At 47.4% G+C, this 25,732-nt stretch overlaps 9 protein-coding genes across 9 annotated transcripts; 4 read left to right on the top strand and 5 right to left on the bottom strand.

Annotated features, from left to right (window-relative positions):
• Positions 1-1,107: 1,107 nt before the first annotated feature.
• GGS22DRAFT_181385 (uncharacterized protein) lies at positions 1,108-4,474 on the bottom strand (the record flags this gene model as incomplete). Its single annotated transcript, XM_047963860.1, has 3 exons — positions 1,108-1,195; positions 1,753-3,626; positions 3,701-4,474. 3 exons carry the CDS (start codon positions 4,472-4,474, stop codon positions 1,108-1,110), a joined length of 2,736 nt encoding a protein of 911 aa, XP_047815829.1.
• Positions 4,475-5,206: 732 nt separating this feature from the next.
• GGS22DRAFT_191723 (uncharacterized protein) lies at positions 5,207-6,151 on the top strand (the record flags this gene model as incomplete). Its single annotated transcript, XM_047965159.1, has 1 exon — positions 5,207-6,151. The coding sequence occupies one exon, from the start codon at positions 5,207-5,209 to the stop codon at positions 6,149-6,151; it is 945 nt and encodes a 314-aa protein (XP_047815828.1).
• Positions 6,152-6,436: 285 nt separating this feature from the next.
• GGS22DRAFT_53369 (C6 finger domain-containing protein) lies at positions 6,437-8,177 on the top strand. The gene is made up of 3 exons (XM_047967353.1): positions 6,437-6,719; positions 6,776-6,807; positions 6,887-8,177. Exons 1-3 carry the CDS (start codon positions 6,650-6,652, stop codon positions 8,006-8,008), a joined length of 1,224 nt encoding a protein of 407 aa, XP_047815827.1. The 5' UTR covers positions 6,437-6,649; the 3' UTR covers positions 8,009-8,177.
• A 168-nt stretch (positions 8,178-8,345) lies between these two features.
• On the top strand, positions 8,346-9,750 carry GGS22DRAFT_191721 (2,6-dihydropseudooxynicotine hydrolase; the record flags this gene model as incomplete). Its single annotated transcript, XM_047965158.1, has 2 exons — positions 8,346-8,399; positions 8,482-9,750. 2 exons carry the CDS (start codon positions 8,346-8,348, stop codon positions 9,748-9,750), a joined length of 1,323 nt encoding a protein of 440 aa, XP_047815826.1.
• A 935-nt stretch (positions 9,751-10,685) lies between these two features.
• Positions 10,686-12,983, top strand: GGS22DRAFT_53310 (alpha/beta-hydrolase). The gene is made up of 4 exons (XM_047967352.1): positions 10,686-11,364; positions 11,432-11,713; positions 11,786-11,978; positions 12,040-12,983. Exons 1-4 carry the CDS (start codon positions 11,069-11,071, stop codon positions 12,880-12,882), a joined length of 1,614 nt encoding a protein of 537 aa, XP_047815825.1. The 5' UTR covers positions 10,686-11,068; the 3' UTR covers positions 12,883-12,983.
• A 600-nt stretch (positions 12,984-13,583) lies between these two features.
• GGS22DRAFT_53295 (histone acetyltransferase GCN5) lies at positions 13,584-15,407 on the bottom strand. The gene is made up of 3 exons (XM_047967351.1): positions 15,193-15,407; positions 14,887-15,126; positions 13,584-14,838 (listed from the first exon to the last, which is right to left on the bottom strand). The coding sequence occupies exons 2-3, from the start codon at positions 15,073-15,075 to the stop codon at positions 13,786-13,788; spliced, it is 1,242 nt and encodes a 413-aa protein (XP_047815824.1). The 5' UTR covers positions 15,076-15,126; positions 15,193-15,407; the 3' UTR covers positions 13,584-13,785.
• Positions 15,408-15,427: 20 nt separating this feature from the next.
• On the bottom strand, positions 15,428-17,166 carry GGS22DRAFT_171291 (MFS monocarboxylate transporter). Its single transcript, XM_047962576.1, has 4 exons — positions 16,789-17,166; positions 16,438-16,730; positions 16,142-16,386; positions 15,428-16,068 (listed from the first exon to the last, which is right to left on the bottom strand). The coding sequence occupies exons 1-4, from the start codon at positions 17,062-17,064 to the stop codon at positions 15,524-15,526; spliced, it is 1,359 nt and encodes a 452-aa protein (XP_047815823.1). The 5' UTR covers positions 17,065-17,166; the 3' UTR covers positions 15,428-15,523.
• Positions 17,167-17,417: 251 nt separating this feature from the next.
• GGS22DRAFT_171289 (mitochondrial import translocase, subunit Tom22) lies at positions 17,418-18,904 on the bottom strand. The gene is made up of 3 exons (XM_047962575.1): positions 18,736-18,904; positions 18,312-18,601; positions 17,418-18,209 (listed from the first exon to the last, which is right to left on the bottom strand). Exons 1-3 carry the CDS (start codon positions 18,821-18,823, stop codon positions 18,132-18,134), a joined length of 456 nt encoding a protein of 151 aa, XP_047815822.1. The 5' UTR covers positions 18,824-18,904; the 3' UTR covers positions 17,418-18,131.
• A 474-nt stretch (positions 18,905-19,378) lies between these two features.
• GGS22DRAFT_171288 (alkali metal cation/H+ antiporter Nha1 C terminus-domain-containing protein) lies at positions 19,379-23,643 on the bottom strand. The gene is made up of 2 exons (XM_047962574.1): positions 20,827-23,643; positions 19,379-20,767 (listed from the first exon to the last, which is right to left on the bottom strand). Exons 1-2 carry the CDS (start codon positions 22,984-22,986, stop codon positions 19,937-19,939), a joined length of 2,991 nt encoding a protein of 996 aa, XP_047815821.1. The 5' UTR covers positions 22,987-23,643; the 3' UTR covers positions 19,379-19,936.
• Positions 23,644-25,732: the final 2,089 nt, after the last annotated feature.

The following is a 25,732-nucleotide window of genomic DNA, read 5'->3' as shown; positions in this document are numbered from 1 at the left end:
ATACCCCGATAATACTTGTATTTACTCATCCATAAGAGAGATTCAGCAGACCGCTTTGATAAATCAGATTGATTTAATAAGACTCCAGTCATACTAAATTCATTTCTCCTGCCCGAGTATTTGAGTAACCGCAAAAGACGGTCGACGGTGTCCTCTGGCCAGTTTGATTTAGTTTCGAGGATTCGGGTGACGCGAGATTGAGAAACCTCGTCTAGGCCTTCAAAAGTATCTAGAAGAGATCTAGCGGCTTCTTGTAATAGTTCTGATTGCCTTTCAAGGACCTTAGTAACGTCAAACGTAACATATTTGCTTTTGAGTGCTCTTATTATAACTGGGATGATTTCCTTTGGTAAGTTTGATTGATTGCTTAGGGCCACAAGAGCAGCAAACTGCACACTTTCTTTCTTATCCCCCAGCAGTTTTATCAATGCGGAGACTGTCTCCTTTGATAAGATTGATTGTTTACTGAGGGCATAGCCAATGGAAATTCGAGTTGAATCATCTATATCTGCCTTGTTGAGCCACAGTGCAAGAGTTGCAATATATGGTCCTGGTAAATTTGATTGTTTCTCCAAGATCTGAGTAGCCCTAGAGCTGATCCTCCGATCTTCGTTTTGAAGGTGTGCTAAAAGAGTTGCAATGCTCTGGTCCGATAACTTCAACTGCCTTTCCAAGAATATAGCCGCGTTGGCTTGAACATCATCATCCTGATTCTTGAGCAGCTCCATAAGACCCGCAACAGTCTGTTCTGGTAAACTCGGCAGTTTTCCAAGGACGTCGGCGGCGAAAGATTGATTAATCACATCCGCATTTTGAAGTAATGTATCAAGAGCGGTATGGGTTTGTTCTGATAAGTTTAATTGGGCTTTCAAGCTTTTAGTAGCGGCTTTTCGGACCTCCCAATCTAGATCTTGGAGTAGTTGTACAAGGACTATGGAAGTTTCTTCCGATAAGTTTGATTGTTTGTCGAAAGCTCCAGTCCTGGTTCCCATCGCGATCCTACCATTAGAATCATTAATTGATGTTACAAGCTCTGCAGCGGTTTCCTCTGATATATTGAACTGGCTCAATATAGTCTGCAAAGTCGTATATCGCTTCCGTAAGTTTTCAAATCCCGGAATTTCGTCGAAACCTGTGATGGGATTTACTAATGCTGCGTTTCTTCCTTCTTTGAAAGACCTGGTCAAAGGTTCTTCTGAGAAAATATTAGAAGTATTTCTAATTAATTTTACTAGAGCTGCAGCGACTTTCTTTGATATATTTGACGAGATCACTATAATCTCCAAAGCTGTATATCTTTTCTGTTGATCTGGATTTTCCAGCAATGTTATGAGAGTTGTGGCGGCATTTTCCGAAAAGTTCCGTTGATGTTTCAAGATGTTACCCAACTCACGTAGCCGGCTATTTTGACTCTTACAATTGCTGCTTAGACTTTCAATAGTATTTACCAGAGCTGTAATTGTTTCCTCTGGTAAATTTGATTGCCATCTCATGACGAAAGAAAGAGCAGATATGGTATCCGCATTCGTATTCTCGTCTAGGAATAATCCTACTAGTCTCATGAGGGAATCCTTTGGTAGGTTAAATTGATGGGATAAGGCTTGAAGTGCCCATTTTTGGATATCCGTGTCTTTGTCTGATGACAATGAAACGAGATATTTGATAATCGGATCTGATAAATATCTGGGGGGATCAAGCATTTGTAACATTCGCCGTTCTTTGCCTTTCTGAACAGCTTCTAGAGTGATGTACAGAACTTGGTCAGGGACACCAGATTCAGAAACCAAGCGTAAGTGTTCCGTTAAGTCACCTTCGAAGAGTAGCCATTGCGATAGCTTTTCTGCCAATTCTGGTCGAGACTGTGGATCAACCACTTCGCTAAAACAATGCATAACTAGTCGCTGATGAGTTGGTCCTAAAAGGTCGCGTGGTTCTTTTTCGAGCTGTTGGAAAAACTTGGTTGCTTCGTCTGCTCCCTCGGCTTCAAGTAATCCCGTGGTAAACCGCCACATGATGTTGTATCGTGGGTCATACTTGTTCTGGTTCAGGAAATCTACGGGACTAGATCTTTGCTTGTTTCCAGAATTCAGATCTAAGTATTCGAGATCTTCGGCCAACATCCATTGCCTAACAAAATAATGCGCTGCAAAGAACTCCTGGAATGTTAGGTGCAAGAAGTGATAACTTCGATTAGATGTGTCTATCGAGGGGTCTGACGATCGCAGGAATGAGAGACATCCAAGCCGATCATGAAATGAAATTTTCACTTGGGTAGGTAATGCGGTCCAAGATGATATCAGCCCATACACCTTATTTTGATGTTCTGGTTGAAATTCAACCTCATTACTGTACATTCCACTAAAGGCGAAACATCCAAGTAGTTGACTATCAGGGTCGCTAAGATCCCATATCTGGGACGGAAGGGTGTACTTTGTTATAGGATACTCCGGATCACCCTTTTCTCTAAGTCGTACGATATCTTTCTTCCACAAGCGGAGTACAATAGCCTTGTATACGGTCGTCATAGTCTCTGGGGTAGGGTTATTAGGTATCTCGTCCCAGGCGAGGCAGAGCGCATCTAACTGAATCGGTATTCGAACAAGGCTCTGAATATGCCAGTGCTTCTGGATGGACGATAGGATACCTTGGAGAGTGGGCAGGTCTTGCACGACCTTTTCGAGGTAGCATTGTACTTGATACGGGTAAAATCCAATCGTTTCTAATTCAAGGTCAAACTGTCCAGAACCTGCTGGAAATGTAGCATGCGGTCTGGTCGTGATGATTACGTCAGGCTGCTTCAGAAGGTCTGTCAAAACCTGGTACTCATTATTCTGTTCGCCACCCAGATTCTGAACTTCATCTAGACCGTCGAGGATAAACAACGTTCTTCCACCATTGGGAATTGGATGCTGTATGACATCATTCAGATTGGAAGCATGATTCTTCCCTTCTGGACAATGAACAAAATACTGGTTATAGAGCAATGTTTTAAAATTGCAGGGTCTCGTAAATTTCATATTTCGTAACGGTATCCAAAGTATGCGTTGGAACAAGTTCTTCCATGTGTTACTGTGGATAAAGTCATGGACGATTTTTTTACATAAAGTAGTTTTCCCAACTCCGGCACGGCCACGGATTAGTATTCTTCTAGGTTGCTTTATGCTACCGTCGGACATTTTGCGAGGGTTAAACAAGGCTTGGAGCTCGACTTGGAGTTTTTCGTCCGGTTCCTCAACTCGTAGTCGACTAGAGAGTGAAAATGGGGAAGACTGGTGAGCAATATCCATAGAGCTATCTTTACCAATCTGCCTTACGATGGCAAGATTGACATAGCACTGGTCCATCGGTAAAAGGTCGCCTGATAGTCGCTGAATTTTGAGTGTTTCTTTGGTATAGTAATTGTTATGTATCCAAGTATCCGCTTTTTCGAGTGGTGTACCTGCCCGAACCTTTGCAAGGAGGCGTTTAACTTCCCTTGAAACCGCTTTGTAATCCGCATCCAAAGGGCCTTGGAACTTATTCATTAATACATGAGGTCGATCGAGCGGCAGTGGATGGTCATCAATGTCTAGAGTCGCAGAATTTACGTCAACCAACTGGTAGACGTTAGCGAATGAATCAAGTAGCTTCAACCTGCGATTCTTACCACTTCTGGAGGCCCAAAGACATATGATAAGATATATGATGGGATAAAAGGCACTTTGTGAGATAAATTGGAGACGCCTTGTTCATAGAAAGTACAGATTTCGTAGTTTTGCTCTATACATATCTGCGTAAACCCGCGAACAGCTTCTCTAAGGTCGGAGGTTGACTTCGTGTTGCCCAGTAGTGTAGTCACATGTTTGTTTTGGATGGAAGCCCAGTTTCTCAAAAACGGTTCTCCCCAATGAACTATATCTGGGGACGATATACCTCGAAACGGTGTGGCAAGGAAGATAAAACCACGGGCAGACGTTTTTATGCAAGAATACTTTCCGGTAGCCATGCAAAGAGCCTTTATGAGGATGATGCCACCAAGACATGATGTAATGAAGAGGATAGGCCGATTTTCTTCTGAGAGACTTCGGATGCTGTTTAGCAGAAGCCGAGCAAATTCGTCAATCATTTTTGGGACCAAGTTCGAATCTTCGTATAAGTCGGCCGGCCAGTCGCAAGTGAAAATGCGAGCGCGGCCGACTAAGTTGGGGAGCATATCCTTGTCTTGCAGCCAGTTCACCCCAGACTTGCTAGGATTCTTGGGATCTTTCCAGATCCATGTATCGGGCGACTTTGTGTCTAAGCCATGGATGGCAATGATATCGATGTCTGAGTCGTCGCTGTCGTTAGGAGGGTGAATACAACGGAGCCGGACGGCGCACTCTTGTCCTGGAGATTGAACTGATTCGTCTCGAGTGGAGGCTTGGGACGACAGCGACCGGTGCAGGTGGGGCCGTATCTCCGCCCCTTGTTCCGACTCCTCTCCGCATCGGTTCATCGTTCGTAGAGTTTCGAGGTCATATTGAGTGATTTGAAGTCTATAAGATTGTTTTGAAAGCGTAAGATATCCCGGGCTTTACGGGTAAATTACAGCTCGAGATCGGTCTCAGAAACTATCGGGCATGAATTGTGCCTCGTGGAGGTAGCGAGGCTGTGGTTGCGTTGGATTATGTAGGAGATACCTACGCCCTGTGACCCCGCCACCTACAAAGTACATGTAGTACGTACCTATTAATCTATTTAATTGATGTTCTCATTGGACTTCATACATATATGTATGTCGTTTGCGATATTCTAGATTCTGTATTGTACTTCCGAAGGGTTTTTAATATGGAAAGGTACATTTACGGTTCTCATCAACTAATCCTCAAAATGAACCTCGAAGCTCAGCACTTCAACCAAACTGTCGATTTTCTAGACATTTCTCGTAACACTGGGAAATGTCTCTGAAAATACCTGCTACCACGACGACAAGATAATGAAATGATGTGATAGCAACGACTTCTACATGGGCAGATGGGAGAGTGCGTATGCACGAGCCACTCCGCGATCTGCTAGGGCATTTCTAAGTTCTATTTACGACGCGTAAATGCATCGTGGAATATTTCACGCTGTGACATATTGTATTCTCTAGTTTATGAAACTAACACCTAGATACCTAGTACATCAGTGCCTCAACCCTTCTTTGTGTTATTCATGGTTCACTATATTATTCAATCAAAAGAACAAAATGATAACAGTCATCACAGAAGAGGTACTTGAAGCTGCCCGAGAGATGAATAGGCGCGATATTCTTAGGGCAGAGCATAAACACAACATTGAAAACGACAGCGCAGAACCGTTTGATGTCGATGATGATGAGATATGGGCAAAGTACAAAAGCATCCAAGGTTTGAAAGGTGCAGAGGGCCAACCCCTTAAAGTAGGAGGCTCCCATTATTCGTATGGACCTTATCCTCGCAACCGTCGCATCCTAGCAGACGTCGCGCTTGCCGCCGGCTGGTCGGTCGAAAAAGCTAGGATTCTAGAGCGCCGCTGCGTCAATCGGAATGCGAAACACATGAGCAGCCCGCCGAACGTCATGGTCGATCTCTCGGACCCGAACCAACCGAAGATGAAAAACGGCAGGCCTCTCACTTTCCAGAACGTATCCTGGTCCTTTCTCCGCAACTACATAGAGCTGGAGATGAAGGAGATGGATCCGACGAAGCTCAGCATCGTCAAAGCCGCTGTGCTAGACCTATACGAGACCAACTCCAAAACGGGCAAGAAAAACATCCCAGTGTACCCACCAGGCACGAAGCGTAGGAGCGACGACACCATACCAGTTTCCGACGACGACATAAAACGCGCGCAAGAAGAACTCGATAAACGGGAGCGCTACATCAAAGCGTCGCGCATGCAGTTTCTCGATAGGAAATCGTACGTGCCGCCGGACAAAGTCAAGGCGAGGATCAAGGCCTTCCTCCAATCAAGCAACATGTCCGAAGAGGAGTTCCAGAAAGCGATCGATGTGACGGAATCCGAGTTCGAGATGTTCATGAAAGAGAAAAAAAAGCAGCCGCTACTGGAAAGTAAGGTCTTCCATAATGCGCCTCCGTTCATCAGCGAGCAAAAGGGAGAACAGCCAGCACGAAAAAGGAAGAGAAGTATTGAAATTTTAGACGACGCCTAGCTGTAGTAGAAATAGACTATCGCTTGATGTTTGTGTACTTACTGGTTAGATACCTCGTAATCTATAGATGGTTCTGTGTAATGATGATTAATTTTTGGATAGAAGTCTGTGTGGACCTTAGATTTCGATGGTGTTTTGATCGAGTTAGTAAATATTTTAGTATGACGATCACCCTCAAAAGATGGTAAACAACGAGCAAGTCCTATTATGACTATTTTTAGTAGGTGGTAGAGCTTCGTGGCTGTGTGGTGCTAGGCCTGTCAGAGCCCCAATCAGCATCCTTTTGGCAGCTTTGGCGGGACGGGTCGATTCAGCTAATGAACGTGTCATCCTTGCAGCTTTTCTTTAGGAGACTTTACGGGGGCTGCGCAGGAACGTCGGCGCACCTATTCCTTCTTCGCACATCATTCTGTAAATTCTTGTTAAGCTCTTAGTCTCAGTTGAGCTCTCAATTCCATCGCAGCGCATCTTGATCATCACCGAAACCGGAATTCAACAATGGAATCCGAGTCCAACATTCCGCCGCGCCGCCGAGTCCCGAAGTTGGGTCACAAGAAATCCATGTTTGGTATGATCTAGTCCGAACTCCGATTCTTAACTCCTAGGTAATCTGACACACCGTAGGTTGCCAGCGATGCCGTTCCAGAAGAGTAAAGGTGCACTTCCATGCTTTCTATGATCTTGATAATTGTATAAAAAGTGAATTGGGATAACTAAGACCTTTGTCCCATTTAGTGCAATGAGGAAAAACCCATCTGCTATAATTGCAAAAGGCATGGTCTTCCCTGCAATTATGACCGCGACACGATCGCGAAGAAGGTATCCCCGAAACCGGCAGTAGCTCAGGTGTTCGTCAATGAGCCCGAGGAAAATGACCCACCGGAGAGTCGATCACGGCGAATGCTGGAGGCAAGGCTTATGCATCAATATGTGACCGAGACGGGTTTGTCCATTGCAGCCGACGAACGCACACTGGGGTACTTTAGTCGGCTGATCCCAAAGCTTTCGTTTCATTCCGACGCGCTGTTATATTCAATGTACTGCCTCGCAGCCCTGAATATAGCGAGAGTTTATGGAGACGGCGAACTCGAAGACGGCGCCGAGAATGTTGCTAACAGATACTTCTCGATGGCTGTCCGAGAGCACAACAAGGAGATATTCCAAGTTAACAAGGACACAACGGACATAGTCTGCTTGACATCGTGCCTGATGCGCGCAGCTGCGCTCATCCAGATACAGACTCGAAACCGGGAGCCTTATACACCCCCATGGCAATGGCTAGCTCTAACTCATACCTCAACTGCTACCTTTGTGGAAGCATATAAACAGATTGGTCCGGATCCAAATTCCGTAGCATTCCAGCTGATAAGAGGGACATCTCACCTCCATGATAATGGAAAACTGCCACAGTCTGGGGATATCCAAAGATTGCAACACCTGCTGGATCGCTCGAAGGAACTCAGCATAGACGAGGAATGGGATTCGGAGATTCAAGACGGATATGAGCGTACCCTCACCTATATATGCAATGCAAGCAGGCTATCGGATGCCGAAGGATCATCAAGCAGTCTATTTCGAATGCTGCTTATGTTTCCGATGTTGGCAGACGAGAGATACATCAAGCTAGTGAAAAAAGAATCCCCGAGAGCTTTAGTAGTACTCGCCCACTACTTCGCCCTGCTTTCGAGGTTTAGTGACGTATGGTGGGTTGCAAATATAGGGGCTGACGAAGTCCGCGCGATTGCCAATTCATTGCCTGAAGAATGGCAGGGCTTACTTGTATGGCCACTAGAGAAAATAAAACAATGGAATCCGGATGCTCAAGAACAAACGGGTTCGAAAGGTTTATCGATTTAATCTTTAAAGCCACCTGAGCTTGGGGGCGGATTTTAGCGGCTTCGCTCTCGCTCTCGTTCTCGCCCTCGGTTACATAACCGACAAATCTGGTGTTGGCACTGAAGCTGAATGACCTCAACAACATCCTACTTGGATATGACATGTAAAAAAGCACTGCGCCTCTTGTTATATCATCATGCGGTTTACACGCGATATCGATAAATATATCGAGGGTATCAGAGATGGAGTATGAAAGAGGAGCCAAGAGATCGAACACGTTCCCAGAATCAAGCAACATTCACCTCATCTCGCTTCGAGCCTAATAAACAGTACCTCCCATCCACATCCCTTAAACAAGATGAAGTTCCTTAATGCGCCGCTACTTTTTCTTAGTTGCTCTAGCGTAGCTCTCGTAAGTATCCAACCCGTCTCAGCAGGATGCCTACTAGGTACCTACCTAGGTAACTATCCGTCTCGCTAACGCGTATTATCAGGGGAGTTCATTCACAAGATCTCGAGGATTCCACTCTACGAAAAGGGACAACAGCACAAATGCAGGCTCTATGCTTCAACTAAGCTCCGACGCGGACTTCCACTTCGAAATTCTTCGGGCCTTAGCACTTGCGCCGTACCAGGGCAGCGACATAGGAGAGGTACTAGTCGCCGCGAACCAGATCTCCGCAGGAGACTTCGAAAGCTACTCGACCGCATTCAACGACCTCGCCGACCGAGTCCACGACAGCGCGAATGCGATAGACACGAAATCATATCCCGTATCGGCGAGGAACGCGTTCTTTCGAGAAGCGACTTACTATCGGTCAGCAGACTTCTACCTCCATGGCAATTGGAACGATTCCCGAATCTACTCGCTATGGGACAAGCAGCTCTCAGCCTTTGACTCGGCGGTCGCGTTGCTACCGACGCCCGGGGAGCGCATCACGCTCCAAGGCAAGGGCTTCAAGATCCCCGCTATCTTCTTCGGCAGTGGGTTGCCAGGCCCCCGGCCTACGCTCCTCATGTGCAACGGCTTCGACGGATCGCAGGAGGAGATGTACCATGTTATAGGCGAAGCGGTCTTGCAGCGCGGCATGAACGTGATCACGTTCGAAGGGCCGGGTCAGCCCACGGTGCGGCGGTATCAAGGGCTTGGCTTTATTCCCGAGTGGGAGGACGTCGTTACGCCTATCGTCGACTATGCCTCCTCGCGGCCCGAAGTCGATGCTAAGAAGATAGGGTTATGGGGACTGTCGTTTGGTGGGTATCTCGCGCCACGCGCAGCGGCGTTTGAGCACCGTCTCGCCGCCGTCGTCGCCTTCGATGGAATCTACTCCTTCGCACAGGGGATCTCTGATCAATTTGGGCCACAGTTAGCCGCCATATACGAAACCGGCAACGAGACGTTATTCAACAATGTTATTTCCCAGGTACTCACGAACTCCTCCTTCCCGACGAGTGCTCGTTGGGCTATTCAGCAGGGGCTATGGTCTTTCAACACGAAGAGCGCGTTCCAGTGGTATAAGCAAGTCCAGCAATACACCCTAGACGGAGTTATCCAGAATATCACCGCTCCCGTCTTCGTTGGCGACGCTCAGGCCGACATGTTCTTCCCCGGACAGGCGAAGATGCTGGCGGAAAAGTTGGGTGATCGCGCTACCTATTATCTGTTCAACTCGATCGACGGGGCAGGGGAGCATTGTTCGCTCGGCGCGGCGGTGTTGAGTGCTCAGGTTGTTCTAGATTGGTTCCAGGGAATCGTCTCCTAACAGATATCTCCCTATCAGTAACTTAGTCTAGGGAGATAGGAGGATATGAAAAGGGAAATATTCAGTATCATTCTATATCAACTTTTACCAATATTACCTACCTCATTCATCATACCATGTCCAATATAATGCCCCCCTTTTCGTCCGATCCATACTCGTTAGGTGTCGTATTGACATTGTGATGATACCAAAATCTTCATCATTCTGGGCACTTTTGTTATCACCACCACCATCCCGTCATATATGTATGCACGCTTGATGAGCCAATCGCATCAAAGTACCAATTTCGGTGATATTCTATTATCAAGCCTCCATTCGTCATCTGTGTGACATACACTAGAATCACGAGGATCCTTACTAGATTCGGCATTGTCCTAGAAAGCGAACCCGAGTCCGAGGTACGCCACAGTACTTGAGAAATAGCAATCCCAAGTCTCTTTCAATCATTGAGACATAAATGAATACCTCTCTAAATATACAGTTTTATCGCGTTATAGGATACTGGCATATATGAAAGCCAAGTTCCTAATAAATATTATTTTTGTAAGTTGAAGTTTGAAGGCTAAAAGAATAACATGCCAAGACTACTAAAAACTACTATGATTGAATTCGACGATGGGGCTGAATTGACGGCTTTTCCCGTCTTGTTTCCCTGCCACAGCTGCTAGAGCTACCTAATTACAATCGACCTAGGCCTTAACTCCACGAGGACCCAGCGAAAGACCCTTAAATCTGGGGAACGAATGCGAGGCTAATTCTCATAGCCCCGACAATATGTCCAACCAGCCAAGTAGTATTCTTAATGGATCTAGTCCAGGAACTTGGAAGTAAGGGCTCCGTAAGTATTTTCGAGTTACCGAACAAGCTTTCAACCAGCTGACTCCTCTGCTCCTTCAACTTCAGCTAGGCTCCAAAAAATCATCACGGACGCGAATCAGATCAAGCGACCATGCGGCGGCACAGCAATCGACAATAATCCCTGGTCAGAATCATGGCAAATACGCACTTGCTTACAAAGATAGGACCATGTTACCATGTTTAGCGCAGGCACCATGTGCTAGGGGGACTTCTTTGTAGGCACAGAAGTTCAAGGCAGCCCAATCGGATCAAAATGAATATTAAGTCTCTACCTACCTTGTATACAGCTCAAAGCTTTCCAGCTACGAACTTAGCTTTAAATACAGCTCGTCAGCCAAGATGGCAACTCATCTCGACGCGGTGTTTTTATAGTGAGGTTATCGTATAGGACCATTCTATAAAACCTCCAAGCGGCTTCGTCGTTCCTGTGTAACCAAGGTTACTCCTTAGTCAGTTCAAGATGCACCTGAGGAACACCATCTTGGCCGGGCTACTAGGCCTCGCCAGTTCAGTCGAGTCCAAGATCGTTCAAACGAACACCGGGACATTCCAAGGCGGGAAGTGTAGCTTGACGGACGTGAACTACTTCTTCTCTATCCCATACGCCAAACCCCCTGTTGGCGAACGGCGATTTGCGCCACCAGAGCCCCTATCGAACTCTTCAAGCAAAGTAGTCAACGCCACGGCCCCGGCTCCTTCCTGTTTACAGTTTTCGGGGGGACTCTTTGATGAGACGAATACACAGAGTGAAGACTGGTAAGAAGACTATTCATCCCATTGAACGCTGAGTAACAATAACTTACATAAGCATATTCACCCATAGCCTCTTTTTAAATGTTTATGTACCTGCTACTCCAAGCCCAAAGCTGCCTGTGAAGGTATGGCTATACGGAGGGAGCAATGCGGCTGGAGGAATCTCAGACGCAATATATAACGGATGCTTCTCTGCCCAAGATTCCATCATCGTCACGGTCAACTATCGTGTGGGTCCCCTGGGCTTCCTAGCACTGGAAGACCTGGGCTTAACCGGCAACTATGGCATCCAAGACCAGCTTCTAGCTCTACGCTGGGTAAACGAAAACATCGCCGAGTTCGGTGGCGATCCGTAAGTTCAACCCATATTCTTAGGGAGTAGAAGATCAGCAGGGTTTCAGGGTTAACAGATATCCTCTTCTAGGCAAAAAGTACTCCTCTTCGGAGAATCCGCCGGCGCCATCGACACTTTCGTACTTTCCACACTACCCGAAGTATCGCAGCTAGTCCGCGCTGTCGCCATGGAGTCCGGGGCTGGGAGAGATCTAGCGACATTAGCCGACTCCAAAGTCTGGTACACCGAATTCCTCAACGCAATGAACTGCACCACACCAGACGTAAGTCCAACCCCCTCTCCCCTCCCAAATCCACCATCCCAAATCCTCACCCACAACGCAGCTCTCCTGCCTCCGCACCGCCTCCCCATCCGCCATCAAAGCCGCCGCGAAAGCCATGCCGACGCCCAAAGTCACAGTCGTCAACACCGCGCTCGCCAACAACGGTACGCGAAGCGCCTGGACGCCCATCCTCGACGGAACTGTGATAAAAGCACAGCCCTCCACCATCGGGGTCCGCATCCCCGCCATCATCGGCTCCAACGCCGCCGAAGGCGCTCTCTTCGTACTAACCACGTACGGCGCCGCCACGCTGCACAACGCACTCACACAGGCGCAATACGACGCCTTCCTGACATACAACTTCGGGCCGCTAGCGACGCGCGTGAACGAGACATACTCCGCGACGAGAGCCTTCAACGGCTCCGTGCTCGCCGCCATGACGGAGATAACAACCGACGTCTCGTACCGATGCCCGTCGTACCGCGCGCTGGTACAAGCGGAGAAGAACAGCGTGCCGGTATGGAGCTACCGGTTCTCCCACGTGCCCAGCTGCTCATGGTACACCGGGTTGCAAGCGGCATGGATCCCGTACCTCGGGGCCACGCATACGACGGAGATCCCGTTCGTGTTTAACTTCACGGCGAATATGCCGCCGCCGGATGGGAACTGTACGTTTACGCCGGCGGAGCAGACTTTGGCTCATGATATGAGTCGTGCGTGGACGAATATGGCGGAGTTGGGCAGGCCGGGAGAACAGACCGTGTGGCCGGAGTGGAGGTCGAATGGGAGTGTTGGCGTGGTTATGGATGGTGCGATGGTGCCTGGGGTGGTGGATTATTCGACGTGCGGGTTTTGGGACACGGTTAATTCGGAGTTGAACGAGTATTGGAATACGCGGGGTTGAGGAGAGGGATATATAAGAGTCATTATCACAAGTATCTAAAAAGCCTATATGGCTCCTAATTCTTCGGCGGACCCTCAGTAATTTGCCGGCTAGTGGTACGTACTAGGTACTATGGGCCATGCAACAAGATATCATACACTGATTACAGGGTACCTACCTAGGTAGGTAGGTATTCAGTGTTTAGCTGACAACCGACACACACTAGACACTAGCTAGCCTGTTGTCTTTACGTTTCCTACTTTTCTTCTTTAATTCCCACCTACGAGTGCTAGATGCCTTCATGGATAGTGGTTTTGTTTTAATAAATACCTGTACTAGGTACTCATCAGAAGTTGTTGATAGCTTATATGTCGAACGACTAGGGGCATGATTGAGATCTAACTGACAATCGAGGTTTGTGGTGATTTCTTATATTCCATAGGAAATATACCATAATCGAATTCGAGACCGAAGTGATCTTAGAAATTGAAACGATTCAATGTAAAGTTTGGATCAGTTAGGAGCAACGCTTAGGTGCGAGCAAAAGTTGCGGTCATAGGAAACTTGCAAGGGATAGCTCTCGGAGCATCGGCTAGCTCTGACAGGGGTTTGAAGGGGGAGAGACCGGCTACGCTGTAGCGTCCTTAGGGCGCCCCCAGCGCTATAAATCCCGTAATGATTAGGGCAATCCCACCTGTGTTTGAGGAGGTAGAGATCAATCTTTAGTCACTAAATTTACTTGACTTCAGACTCCTTTTTCAATCAAACAACCTACTACCTAATGGCTATCATGAACCGTGCTCTCTTCACCCAAACTCCTAACCATATTCCCTGACGATTTACCAACTCCAAATTATACACTCAAAGTGCTCAACCATACTTCTTGACACTTACCCAACTCCAAAAATGGATTGTATCATTAATTCATTCTTCAACTAACTCATACCACTCCGGAATCTCCTTGATGAGAGTCCACATGTATTTTTCCAGTTTGACGGCACACTTGTTGTATACCGTTGTTTCGTCATTGTACTTCCGACAATTATTAAAAATCAGTTTGAGATCGTCGACGAGGTCTTTCGGGGCATTGTATTGAGCCTGGTGTAATCTTTCTTCCATAGTTGACAAATCCATTGGTGATGTAATAACGTTGTAATAATCAGGAACTTCGTCTCTATTGACCGGATTGAGGAAGGGCCATGCCTGTTTGTGGTTTTGAATTTGATATAGAAAACGTCGAAGTTGATTGAAATAAGGTCCGCGGCGTGGTTCCCGTGCCAACACATCCATATCTGGAGACCAGCTAGTTGCCCGAATGGCAGGAAATGAGAGCGGATCCATTGGAGTAATTGTACCGTTGGCCCATTGCGTAGGTGGTTGATGGACGACGTGGCTTCTGCTGACGGCACGAATTTTGGCGAGTACAGTTTCCTTCTGCTTGAGAAGCATACGACCAACTTCAAGATAACGTACTCGGGGAACCATAGAACATTGCATAATTGTCCCTCCTTCGTAGTCTTTAATATATCCCATCCAGATAGATTTGTCGAGAGTAATCTCTTTGGTAAAGCCTTGCTTTTGGAAATATCCAGTAGCGTAATTATCGGCGTAAGTTAGAAAATGCATCACTGGGGAAGTAGCTTTAACATAGTCTTTCAAATGAGCCATAAGATGCGCTCCGTATCCTTTCACCTGCTGGTCTGATGAGACGGCGCAGAAAACGATCTCAGCAAATCTGCGGTCTCGAAATTCTCGGAATGAGATGCCGCCGATAACTTCAAGGGGATTTTTGACGATAGCGATGGATAAATGCGTGCGATCATAGACGAGACGCGCGATATAATCTTTGGGCATTTTCGGAAGTTGTTTTTGGAACAGGCATTTTAGACCTGTAAGAATGATCCAACTTTCTCTGGCGCCATCATTATTTACGACTCGGAATTCGATCTCACCAGCTCTTTCTTCTAAAACTGCAGGCTTGAAATCAATTAAAATATTTCTTGACATTCGAAGGTATTAGCATACTTTGTCTGGGAAAGGAACCCTCCAGCTTGTAGCTGGACGCTTAACACCCCCCTCTATAAACCCATCATGAAAGCTTTTGATTCTTTTTGTGATGGGTGGGGTATTCGGTTCTTCAGAGGCATTGCGCTTCGTGAGAAGGGAATTTTGCTCGTAGTTGACTGGAAATGATTGCAATGTTGCGGTGTCCATTTGTGTTGAATATCAGCAAACCAAAAGAAGTCTGTCTTTCGTTAATTCAAACTGGTACTAGTCAGCCTCCGGCTCTCTAAGCAGCATGTTTAAGCCATCGTGAATAAGCGGACTAACCAGATTTGCTTGGAATTATGGATTCAGTCGGCGTGTGCTGAATTATGGCCGATCATTCCCTTGAATGATACAATTGTCGAATTCAACTATAAAATGATCAGGTTTTGAAAATGTCTCTGCCCGACGTACTCTTTTGTGACTGCTCTTTCGCGAATGAATGATTTCACAGCAAGGCTCTAAGATGCCTTTAAAGCGTTTTAAGTTGTTCGATTAATGACTTGATTAAGGAAAAATGTTCTAAAATTGGTCGTTAACGTCCGTTTTAAAGTTGGCGCCCATCACGTGATGGCTTCCGGCACCCCGGTCCCTGCACCTGCTAAGCAGACTAGGACTAGTCATTGTGCCGATGCCCAACCCTCTTCAAAATTTCGACTATCCGAGCAGTGCAACCGACGCTCCCTAGAACCAACATAATTCCATTAAACAGGATTAAAACGCCATAGTTCGAACCGTAATTCTTAGGCCACCAAGATGTCTTGCCAACACCCTCAGCTATCAGCCGCTCGCTGATAGGTCCGCTTGCGATGCTACCGACACCTCTCGCCGCGGCTGCAAATCCCCACAGCACGCCTAGATCAGCGTGGGGGCTGCGTTTCTGTATTTCGAGCCCTATGCCAACCCATGTCGAGCTCCAACCCCCAGCAAACATGCCGTAGATAAAAGCAAACCCACACAGAGTTGCGAAATTTCCCGCGAACCCCCAAGCGAAGAAAACCGCGACAGCTGCCCCTAGTGACAGGAGAAACAATGTTACTGAAACGTGGTAGCGGTCGACTAGGTACCCCGTGCCGATGGCGCCTATGACGGATGCCACATTATAAAATGACAACATCCCCGCCGCAGCCAAGGGTGAGGCGCCAAAGCGTAGAGCAAATGCTAAACCCCATGTTAGCTGGAAGAACAATGATTTGTGAGTGATACCTTAGGCAGGTAGGTAGATAATTCATACACGGAAGATGGATACCAGGCAAGAAATTCCCAAGGGCCTGGAAGATATTGCCAGCTTGAAGAAGCAAAAAGATAGGCGTGGCAACGAAGCCCAATGTGCCAATCTCGGAAGCATCAGCCGCCCTGGGCCTCACACGTTCCCGGAGGAAGTAAATAGACGGCAGGGACAGAATAGTAATAGCGAGGAACCAAGCTATCAAGATATTGCGATGCCCGTACTTGTCAAGTCCCCATGTCATAAGAACGCTGTTCATCCTGTCAGCCACGGGCTTCGATGGGTAAAGCTTGTACACGTACGGAATTACTACGCCGCCCATAGCAGCGCCCGCTTCTTGAATCCCAAAGGCGAGGCCCTTGCGCTCGATGAACCACTCGTTCAGAAACTGGATAGTTACCGTATTCACAACGCTGGCGCCAAGTCCATACAGGATACCTTGGGTTAGAAGCAGATGCCAGACTTTAGTGGCAAACGCAGATGCGAGAACAGCTAAGCATGTGACAACTGATCCAACAATAAGAGCTAGTCGTCTGTGCGACTGATATCGCTGTAGAATGATGAACGACGGAGGCGATGTCAAATATAGAGTCCCCTAATAGTGAGAACCAAAAGTTAGGGACATGTTTGGCTAGGAGACTATTCCGACCTACCAACGCCGTGGTTCCAACTGCGGGTAATCCTTCAGGATGATCCGAGAATGGCGGATGAGTAGAATAGTAACTCTGAAAAACGCCATACGAGAAAGGGAACCCCCATGTCAACGCTATCATCAAGAAGCAACCAACCCAAAGGAAAAGCCAGGCATGTTTTCCACGATCTGGCGGGTAGGCATGAGCAGTGTTTGTGGGCTGGTCGTCCTCCAATTGACCAATCTCAATCAATTCCAGATTTGACTCGTCACCTAGCACACGTTGCTGGATATCCATAGCGCAAACTGTTTACGTCGTTGACGTTCCTTTGCGTCTTCAAGTGAATAATGTCCGTTAAAACATCTTATAAGAAACGTGTATACCAACGTCGGCTTTTCCGTGCGACCTAGCGTGGGGACCGGAAAACCCGAGCCCTAGACGTACCGAATAGTAAAGCGCTTGGCAGACGCCCTTCGTGAGAATCTGGGCCGCGATCGGAAATCTCCATAGAAGAATGTGTTTGGTTCGCTAATAAATTACCCTATTATCAATGACTCCTCTTAATTGGGGGATTTGAAACTAAGGGCAGCTGGTTTAGCGTGAAGGAATCAATGTTGCGAATAGCTGTCTCGAGAGGTTGAGAAATAGGATAGGTAAAAGGAGGATCTTGAAAACACAATAGCTAGTGGTCTTACTAGGTACATTAGATGAATCAATATAACCATCAGCAAATCCTTGCCATGATATTATGCCTGTACGTATAAGTTAGCAAAATGATCCCTTAAATAACCAGAGCTTCACCCCCCAAGCACATCCCAACACAAGATCACAAGCTCGGTCAAATCACACCAGAACCAACCCCAGACTCCAGAAAACAAAACAACAGCAAACCAAGCAAAGCATCAGAAAAATCATAAGTTCGGAATTGTACTCCGTACGGCCGGGACTGCGCCGACACAATGCAACCGAGTCCCCCACGCACACGCGCGAGGCCAAACTATCATACACTTGACACCCTCCCCTCCCCTCCAAAACGAGAGAAAAGCCCTCCTAAAACCATGAATGAACCCGTCGCAGGAGAGTAGAGAGCAAGTATTCCCGTCCAACCCCTCCTCATCCCCATCTGCCCCTCCATCCATAGAAACCCCTCCCGCGCACAAGCGCAAAACCTATTCATAATCGAAATCCGCCAAATACCGCATCAAGCGAACCCGTCCCTCGCGAACGCGGTCCATGTAATACGAGCGGGGTCCGTCGGGGATCTGTTGCGCGTGCGGGCAATCGTAGAGCAGTCTGCGGTCCCGAACCCGTAACAAGTACACGCGGGAGACCGGTGGTGGCGGCGGCGGTGGTGGTGCTCCGCCCTATAGAGCCGGCTGGGCCTCCTTTGCGAGCGCCGCGCTGACCTGTTGGGCCGTTGCGTTGTCGCCTGCTGTGAGAAGCTGTGATTGTATCTGTTAGCTATGATCGCATTCTTCTTTTCCCCCGTTTTAGGTTTGAGGTAGAGCAGGGGAGGGAATGGGGGAGAGGGAGGAGGAACATACGTCGCCGCCCATCTCGCGCATCTTCATCTCCTTCTCCATCTCGATCACCTGCTGCTCCTCGACCCAGGCGAGGGCCCACGGTACGCCGATGATCAGCGCGGAGGTGCCGAGGACCCAGAGGGTCTTGCCGCTGAAGGAGAGGACGCTGCCGATGGCGTCTGTGGTGGCTGTGATCTTGTTGGATATGGAGGTTCGGGTGTGGGGCGGGATGATGTCGCGGAGAGCATAAAGACGCTCAGTAAGCGATTCGTTCAGAGGGTCGTAGTCGGATTCATTGGAGATCTCGGAATCTGAATGGGTTATTGATTATTAGCTTCATGCATACGGGGTAAGTAAATAGGATAGGTCTTGCGACAATTATTCCACCCAAATATGCAGGTGGATGTGAAAAAAATTAGATATTTTCGACAAGCTTGTGACGTACCTGTGTCTGTGAAATCCTCGTCATTCTCCTCAGGACCGGGCTGACCCTCCTGGAAATGCTCATCGACGACCTCTGTGAGTTGGACCATCGTGTTAGGTAGTGAGAAGTGATCGATTTGTGGAAGAACGCCGTCGGGAGCTGGTTGCAATACCGGAGTGTTAGGTGGAACTTGAGTAGGCAATTCTTCAAAATCTTCTTGTGGATACGAATTGGAGTCCATCTGGGATCTATCTTTGACGAGTGCTTTGATTGGTCTGATTGTTGGGGAGTTTCTGCTTTATGCAAACGGTCGTTACGATTATTTTGGTGGTAATAGAGGGGGTGGAGTAGATAGAGGAGTAAGTATTGTGGAAGCTGGTAGGCTATGTTTTTGTGTGTAAGTTGAGCGGTAAAGTACTGGGAACGTTAACAATTTTTTTGGGCGGGACTGTACTTTTACGTGAATGATGTTCAATCAAGTGCACATGAAAATAATTATAAGACAAACGAAATCAAACTCTGACAATATACAATATAGTAATAGTACTATATAAGTCCAGGACAGTGATCTCAAGTATGCATAGGCCATTTTCTGATTTAGAGTCAACATAATACACAACTTTTTTTTTTACAAATACTATGTACAAGACAAACGATATCGTGACCATCTTCTCCTAATTTTGCTTATGACGTCATTTTCCCTAGCAACAGGTAGGTACATATTTATTTGTATTAACATCACAAAATATCTTCACATAACAGCTTCAAAGCAATCAATAGTAATAATACTGACCAAAAATATACGTACACATATACAAGTATATATACTACTAAAATTAAATCTTATCCTTATACCCCAAATATATAGGTAATAGGCATGTATATCCATATCCATATCATATCCAGATCCTCGTATGTACCCGTGGATGTCGTCGCGCCCGGAAACCCGCTACGCATATAGTGCCGGTCATACTAACACTAGCATAACATTACTTAACATTAGGGAAAGAGATCGTTTGCTCTCTAAGTACCTCATGCGTACGACTTCTACCGACTTCCCGCTGCCAATCATCCACTCTCGTTCTGAACCGTAAGGTACCATAGCTGTGTATCATATCTCTTATCATTCCTAGCAGGAAAAGGCAAATATAAAATAAGTAGAAAAAAATGCAAATCCTAATTCTCGCTCGTACAAACATGTGTACGTAAGGCATGTGCCAACCTAACCCTTATTCGGCGGGGAGTCCGCGAACCGGATCCCGCGCCTAGCGGGCGGTACTCTAGGGGTATCGTCGTCATCGCTGTCGCTGTCGTCGGCTGTGCCGCTATCCACGCCCAGCGCTGCCTCCCTTCTCCGTCTCTCCGCCGGCGTCTCCTCCGTGTCATTATCCTCACGAACGCTCGCAAAAGCAGCTAGTCTACGGCGTCTCTCCGCTGCCGTCTCCGGGGCGTCCAATGGTACTTGGTCCGAACCCACTGTTGCGCTACGTCCGCGGGCGGGCTCCGGGCGGGTGGGTGATTCGCTCCCGTCTCGCGAGCTAGTGCTAGCCTGAGTTACGCTGATATGGGGGTGGACCGGGGGTTGTTCGACGTTGGGTGCGCTCGTCCCGGGTTCTTCCGTTGCCATCGACTTGATCGCTGGGGGAGCTGAGGATTGGTCTACCACCTCGCGGCGAGTTCTGGCATCCAACTTCTGTACTTCGCTGAGGAAGTCGTCTTTGTTCAAGCGCCGTCCAGCACCACCAATCGTGAATCGAATACCTCGATCATCCTCTGACCTTCTTCCAGTGGGAGAGGTAGCGTCCCGTCTTCTCTGTTCAGCAGCACCTCCACGATTGAAACCAGGCCATCCGGCAGTTCTTGCCCTAGCTGGAGGCTTGGGCTCGCCAGCTTGCGCGGCAGATGATTCTCCGGCTTGAGTTGCAGATTTGTCAGATGGCTTAACGAGGCCACCCATTCCCATGTATTTCAAGCTCGTCGCGACATAGTCTTTGCCGTCGCTAGGTAAATCGTACTTTCGCACGACTTCTCCGTCGACATCTTCAACAATAATCTATACATACATGTTAGCGAATCTACTCTAAGGGTGGGTATAGTAGAGACTATGCTTACCGTATTGCCGAATTGATATGCTCTGGCTGGCTCGTGCTTCCGCTCAGTCTTTGTCTTCTCCTTGCGCTTTTGCGCTTCCTCGTCACGCCATTTTCCGATACTCTTTTTGAGGGAGTCATATGTCCAACCAGGCTTCTGGACCTCGGCTCTGGCCTTTTCCTTTACTTCATGTAAATCCTTGCTTTTATGTCCAGTTTCCTGGACTGCGAGAACCTGGCCTTCATGATCCTCAATCACAATGTGGTCGCCCTCGTCATACACCTCTAGTTCCTCATGTCGCTGTCGCCTACGTGGCCCCTCTTGACCTGCCTCGCGCTCTAGCTCATGCACTGCCTTAAGCTCTGCTTCTTGCTCTTTTCTAGCATCTAAGGTTTTCTCAATGTCTTTTTCGCTATCCTTCTCGGGGCTTTCGTCAGAGGGAGAGCTAGGGCTTTCCTGCCGTGGTGACAAAGGCGGTACGGAATCGGAAGGTGACATAGGCTCTGTTATCTCACTCGTACTCTTTCGCTGTGGAAAGATAGCGGACTGACTAACAGGTCCTCCAGGGCCAATGCCGTCATCCCACTTCTTTCTACTACGGCGTCGGCCAGATAGAGATGAGGCACGGCTTCCTGCCCTACTTGGGTTATCTTCTTCACGCTGGCGACGTAGAAATTGCCCAGGTAGCCCAACAGGCCCTAGAGTACCAGGAGGGAAGTCCGGTGATTTGATCTCTTCGAAATCAGTATCAGAATTAGTTCTTGCTTGAGATCGTGATAGTGATGAGATTCGCGGTAGTCGATTCATCCAGGTGTGTCCATCTTCTGGGGCGGTCGTGAAGGACATGGTGAGTTGAAGTGTGTTGATGCGCTTGCCCAGAGTAAACACGGCCACCGAAGAACCATGAACCAATATAGAGGCAACTACCATGAAGGTGACAATAGGCCAGACCAGGAGGATGACATTATAGAACTTAGTACCAGCCTCCGGAAGTTCGGCTTCCGGGATGCTATGCTCAGTCTCTAATTCGGCGCGAGCAAGCAAGGCAACGAATATCGCACCTACACCAATAGGGCCGAAATGTCCAGCGAACAGAGCTTCACGCCAGGTCTTGATATCAGGAATGAATGGCTTAAGTAGCATCATGATCGGGATTCGTCGAAACAAAATGACGAATATGGCCATCACAGTGAGCCTCCAAGCGGAAAGGCCAATGCTGTAATCATTGTATTGCTCCCAGGGAATGATGGTACCGAGGTAAACGAAGTAAGCCAAGTTGAGCAGTAAGTCGATAACGTTAGATACGTGCGACTCTTCGGTCTTCTCACTGAACCAACCATCGTTCGAAAACCCAACACCAGCGGCGAACCCAACCAACAAATCGTCCACACCTAGAATACTACCCGAACCAGCGCAGAAAAGAGCCAACGTAAAGTAAAAGACTAGAAAGCTCTCGCGATCGATCAAATCGTGCTTTTCAGCAAATTTGATGCCGTGTCTTGCGATATATCCGATCAGGAAGCCGTAGACGGCACCAAATATGCACTCGTAGAGGACGGTATAGACAAGCCAGTGGTATGTTGTCTGTTTAGCGTCAAGGTTTTCCTGAAGTAGATAGAGAGAGAGGTAGATAAAGGGGAAGGCCATGCCGTCGTTGCAGCCGGACTCGGCAGAGAGCACATCTCTCAAGTGCTTCGGCACTCGCTTCGCGAACTTTCCTTTACCTACGACCGAAGAAGCAAGGACAGGATCCGTGGCAGTCACGCAAGCGGCAACGACCAAGCTCTCGAGCCATGATAGAATCGGGAACAACCACCAGATGATCAGACTCGTAATCAGCCAACCAAAGGTCATGACAGGAATCAACAGGAACACGACGGACTTCCAATGCTTCTCCATATAATATTTTGGCAATTCTACTCCGACGGCAAAGCACTGAACAACCAGGACGATTCGCGAGAATTCGAGCGTGGTCTCGTCAACATTCCCCCATGAGTCGGGGTTGATTAGATTCGCAGCATGGGGACCAAAGATGACACCGCACAGAGTAGCAACAGTCGCTTCACCAATATACATGCGCTCCTTAATAACGGAAGAACAAAGCATAAAAAGCGAAGTGAAACCCCCCAAGATGATGTACACCAAGTGGGGTTTGGTGATCGAGAGGTGATCCCAAGCCATGGTTTATCGCCGAACCTCGTGGGGCAAACTCGGTTCGGGAGCCCGTGGAATGGGAAGAGAGAGAGGGACGGGACTAAAAGTCGCGCGACTCAAGGAGGTCGTTGATCGGATGAAGGCGCAAATACCGGATCCCTAGTAGAAAGCGAAGAGAGTCCAAGAGGCGAAGAAGAGTTCGAGAATCCCCGACTTATGGACACGGACCTGGGGAGGATATTCTGATCTAGATGCATTCAGGAAGACGATTGCATGCCAAGTAACTGGCAAACTAGCTATACAATGGGCTATGACGAGAAGAGAAGCCGAGATAGCCGCTAATTGCGAGATTCAAACGAAATCTCTTTAATACATTTGTTTACGCGTAGTAGGCGCTCATGAGGGGTGATGCGCCGTGTGGCATGAAGCATTAAGCAAATAGAATGTGCAGGTAAGATCAGATCAGTTTACCGTCTTGATGCCCAGCAAGGGATCACAGAAGAGACGGGGAAAGGAAATAAAAAAGCCAAAACGTGAGGATGAAAAAAATAAATATTGGTAAAAGAATAATCCGAAGATGGGGAGGGGGGTGCAACTCAAACGAGCAAGTTGCGGTACAAGTTGGAATTATAAGGAGACGAAGAAAGAAGTGGCAGCATTAAAGTTTTTGTACTTTCTAATAAAAAAACATTCATCATGAGTAACAGGCTCTAGCTGCCCACAAGCGATGATGAGATTTGGCAAGGATGTTAGCAGAGGCTAGTCCAGTTATAGTGGAGCTAGTGGGGGCTTGGGCAATAAAGTGCAGGGACCCATGCGACCCGGATGGGTCTCTTCTGCTTTTGACTCTGCTACTACTCAATGATAGGCTTGAAGACGGATTTGGGCGGTGTGTATCTTTCAAGTACCGCGGACTAGGTTCGACTCTTGCCGCTTTTCTATCTTGTTAGCACTCAAAATCTATCCATATCCCACACTTATCCTCGGCGCGGAGGGTGAGTACACAACCCGGCTTACCAACACGAACCAATGGCTTAACACAATTGAGGCTCAACCGAACAAAGGATTAGAGAAAAAACTTAGCGTCGAGCGGGTTAAGGCGGGGAGAAGTTCCAGATGAATCGCATTCATTCTCCAAGATTGCGGGGAGTGTTTCGTTGGATATTCTTTGTTTGCGTACGGATATAGAAGTTCCTTAATGTGTTACATGCATACCTCCCTAACATAAAAAGAGAAGAAGTCCGGCAAACTGAAATTTTGAGAAAATGAAAATGAACCGCCGGAATGTTGTCGGCACGGGTTGGCTTCTCCGATGTTGTGAAACTCCACATCATTCCACAACAAATGTTGACAAATAATACACACCTGCTTGATGAGTTAGGTGCCTACCAGGTGGTCAAAGTGGTGAAAATGGTCGAAAACTCGGAAGAGGGTATATGAGATTTCCTTCTGCTTTAAGCCGAGTTGCCGTCCACTCCCGGATGATAGGTATTGACATTGGCGGATCGGGTATCTTAAAGTGCCATCAACGTTCCGCGCGGGGTGCTGATGATGCTGAATAGTATACATACCTATATGTAAAACCCCAGGTGCGTCGCCGGATAGACATGTGACTGTAGTATTGGATATGATGAAATGTCAGAAAAATATATAGTAGATAGATCTTCTTCCGCAGATCACACCTACTATATTAAATTTTTCTGTTCCTTCAATTAAACGTACGATGAAGAAAACAAGATTTTCCCTATCTGATTGTCGAAGTGAAGACTTTTGATCAAGGCAAGTAAAGATAGACGGTGCTAAAATGGCAGAAAGCTAAAGCGGCATGACGCTAAACCAGAGTCGGACAAGCCCGCTTTTAGTCTAAGTACGTAGAAGGTACTTGTGTCTCAATCTCTCGTGGGATACGACGTCTGAAGACCCTTGTCTTAAGAATTGATTCTTCAATCAAAAGCTTCGAATGCTTTTTGATGTTTTCATCATATTTTGAAACTTTTTCCTATCATTACCTTAACCGTGATTGGATTTCCTCAGAAATGTCAAAAATTTCCTCACTTACCACAACGTCCGTGTCACCCATAAATCTTATTTCGAGAACAATCTTTTAATTTACTGTACTACATATTAGGTGCTGAGGTGCTAAAGTACTAGGCAAATAGGTACGCATCCATCTGTCAGTTTGTCGAGTTTTAGCTTAATGACTCGTAATAGTGGCGTAACAAATGTAACAAAAAAGCAGAAATGTCGTGGCGCAGTTCGACGGCCAGCTGCTGTCTGGCAGTCTGCCAGTATCCAATGTCCAACGTGACATTTTTAGTATTCTTGGCGGCTCTTACGGAAACTGGCGAGACCCCATCTATCCCAACCATCCCAACCATTGACTCCGTCTTCTCTCTCGCTTATAATGCCTAGTATGGTATTCAGCTATACGCCGTTCCGTATTATACCTATCATCCCTATCGAACGCCACCCTAACTGGACGTCTCATGCATGGAACGGACTCGGCATTCTCGGCATCAAGACTCAAGACATTGGCAAAAACATTGGCAAGCGACAATCTTCACCGTGGTCGCAATGTAGCTGCACAGCAAGCTTTGTTCAAGCTTCTTGTATGATGTCTGCCATTCTTGTACCCATAAACAAGCAATAGAGGCCAAGACACTACTACGTAATTACCTAGTAGGTAATTAAGATTCTTTATACTAATTACTACATAGTAATACTAGTTACCTATCACGAATCCACGATAGAATATTCTTCATAGCACCATCGG

Source organism: Annulohypoxylon maeteangense (assembly GCF_022496945.1).
Source record: "Annulohypoxylon maeteangense strain CBS 123835 unplaced genomic scaffold GGS22scaffold_17, whole genome shotgun sequence".
NCBI lineage: Eukaryota > Fungi > Ascomycota > Sordariomycetes > Xylariales > Hypoxylaceae > Annulohypoxylon > Annulohypoxylon maeteangense.
Note: the sequence above shows the minus strand (reverse complement) of the source record. Positions and strands in the feature narration are given on the sequence as shown.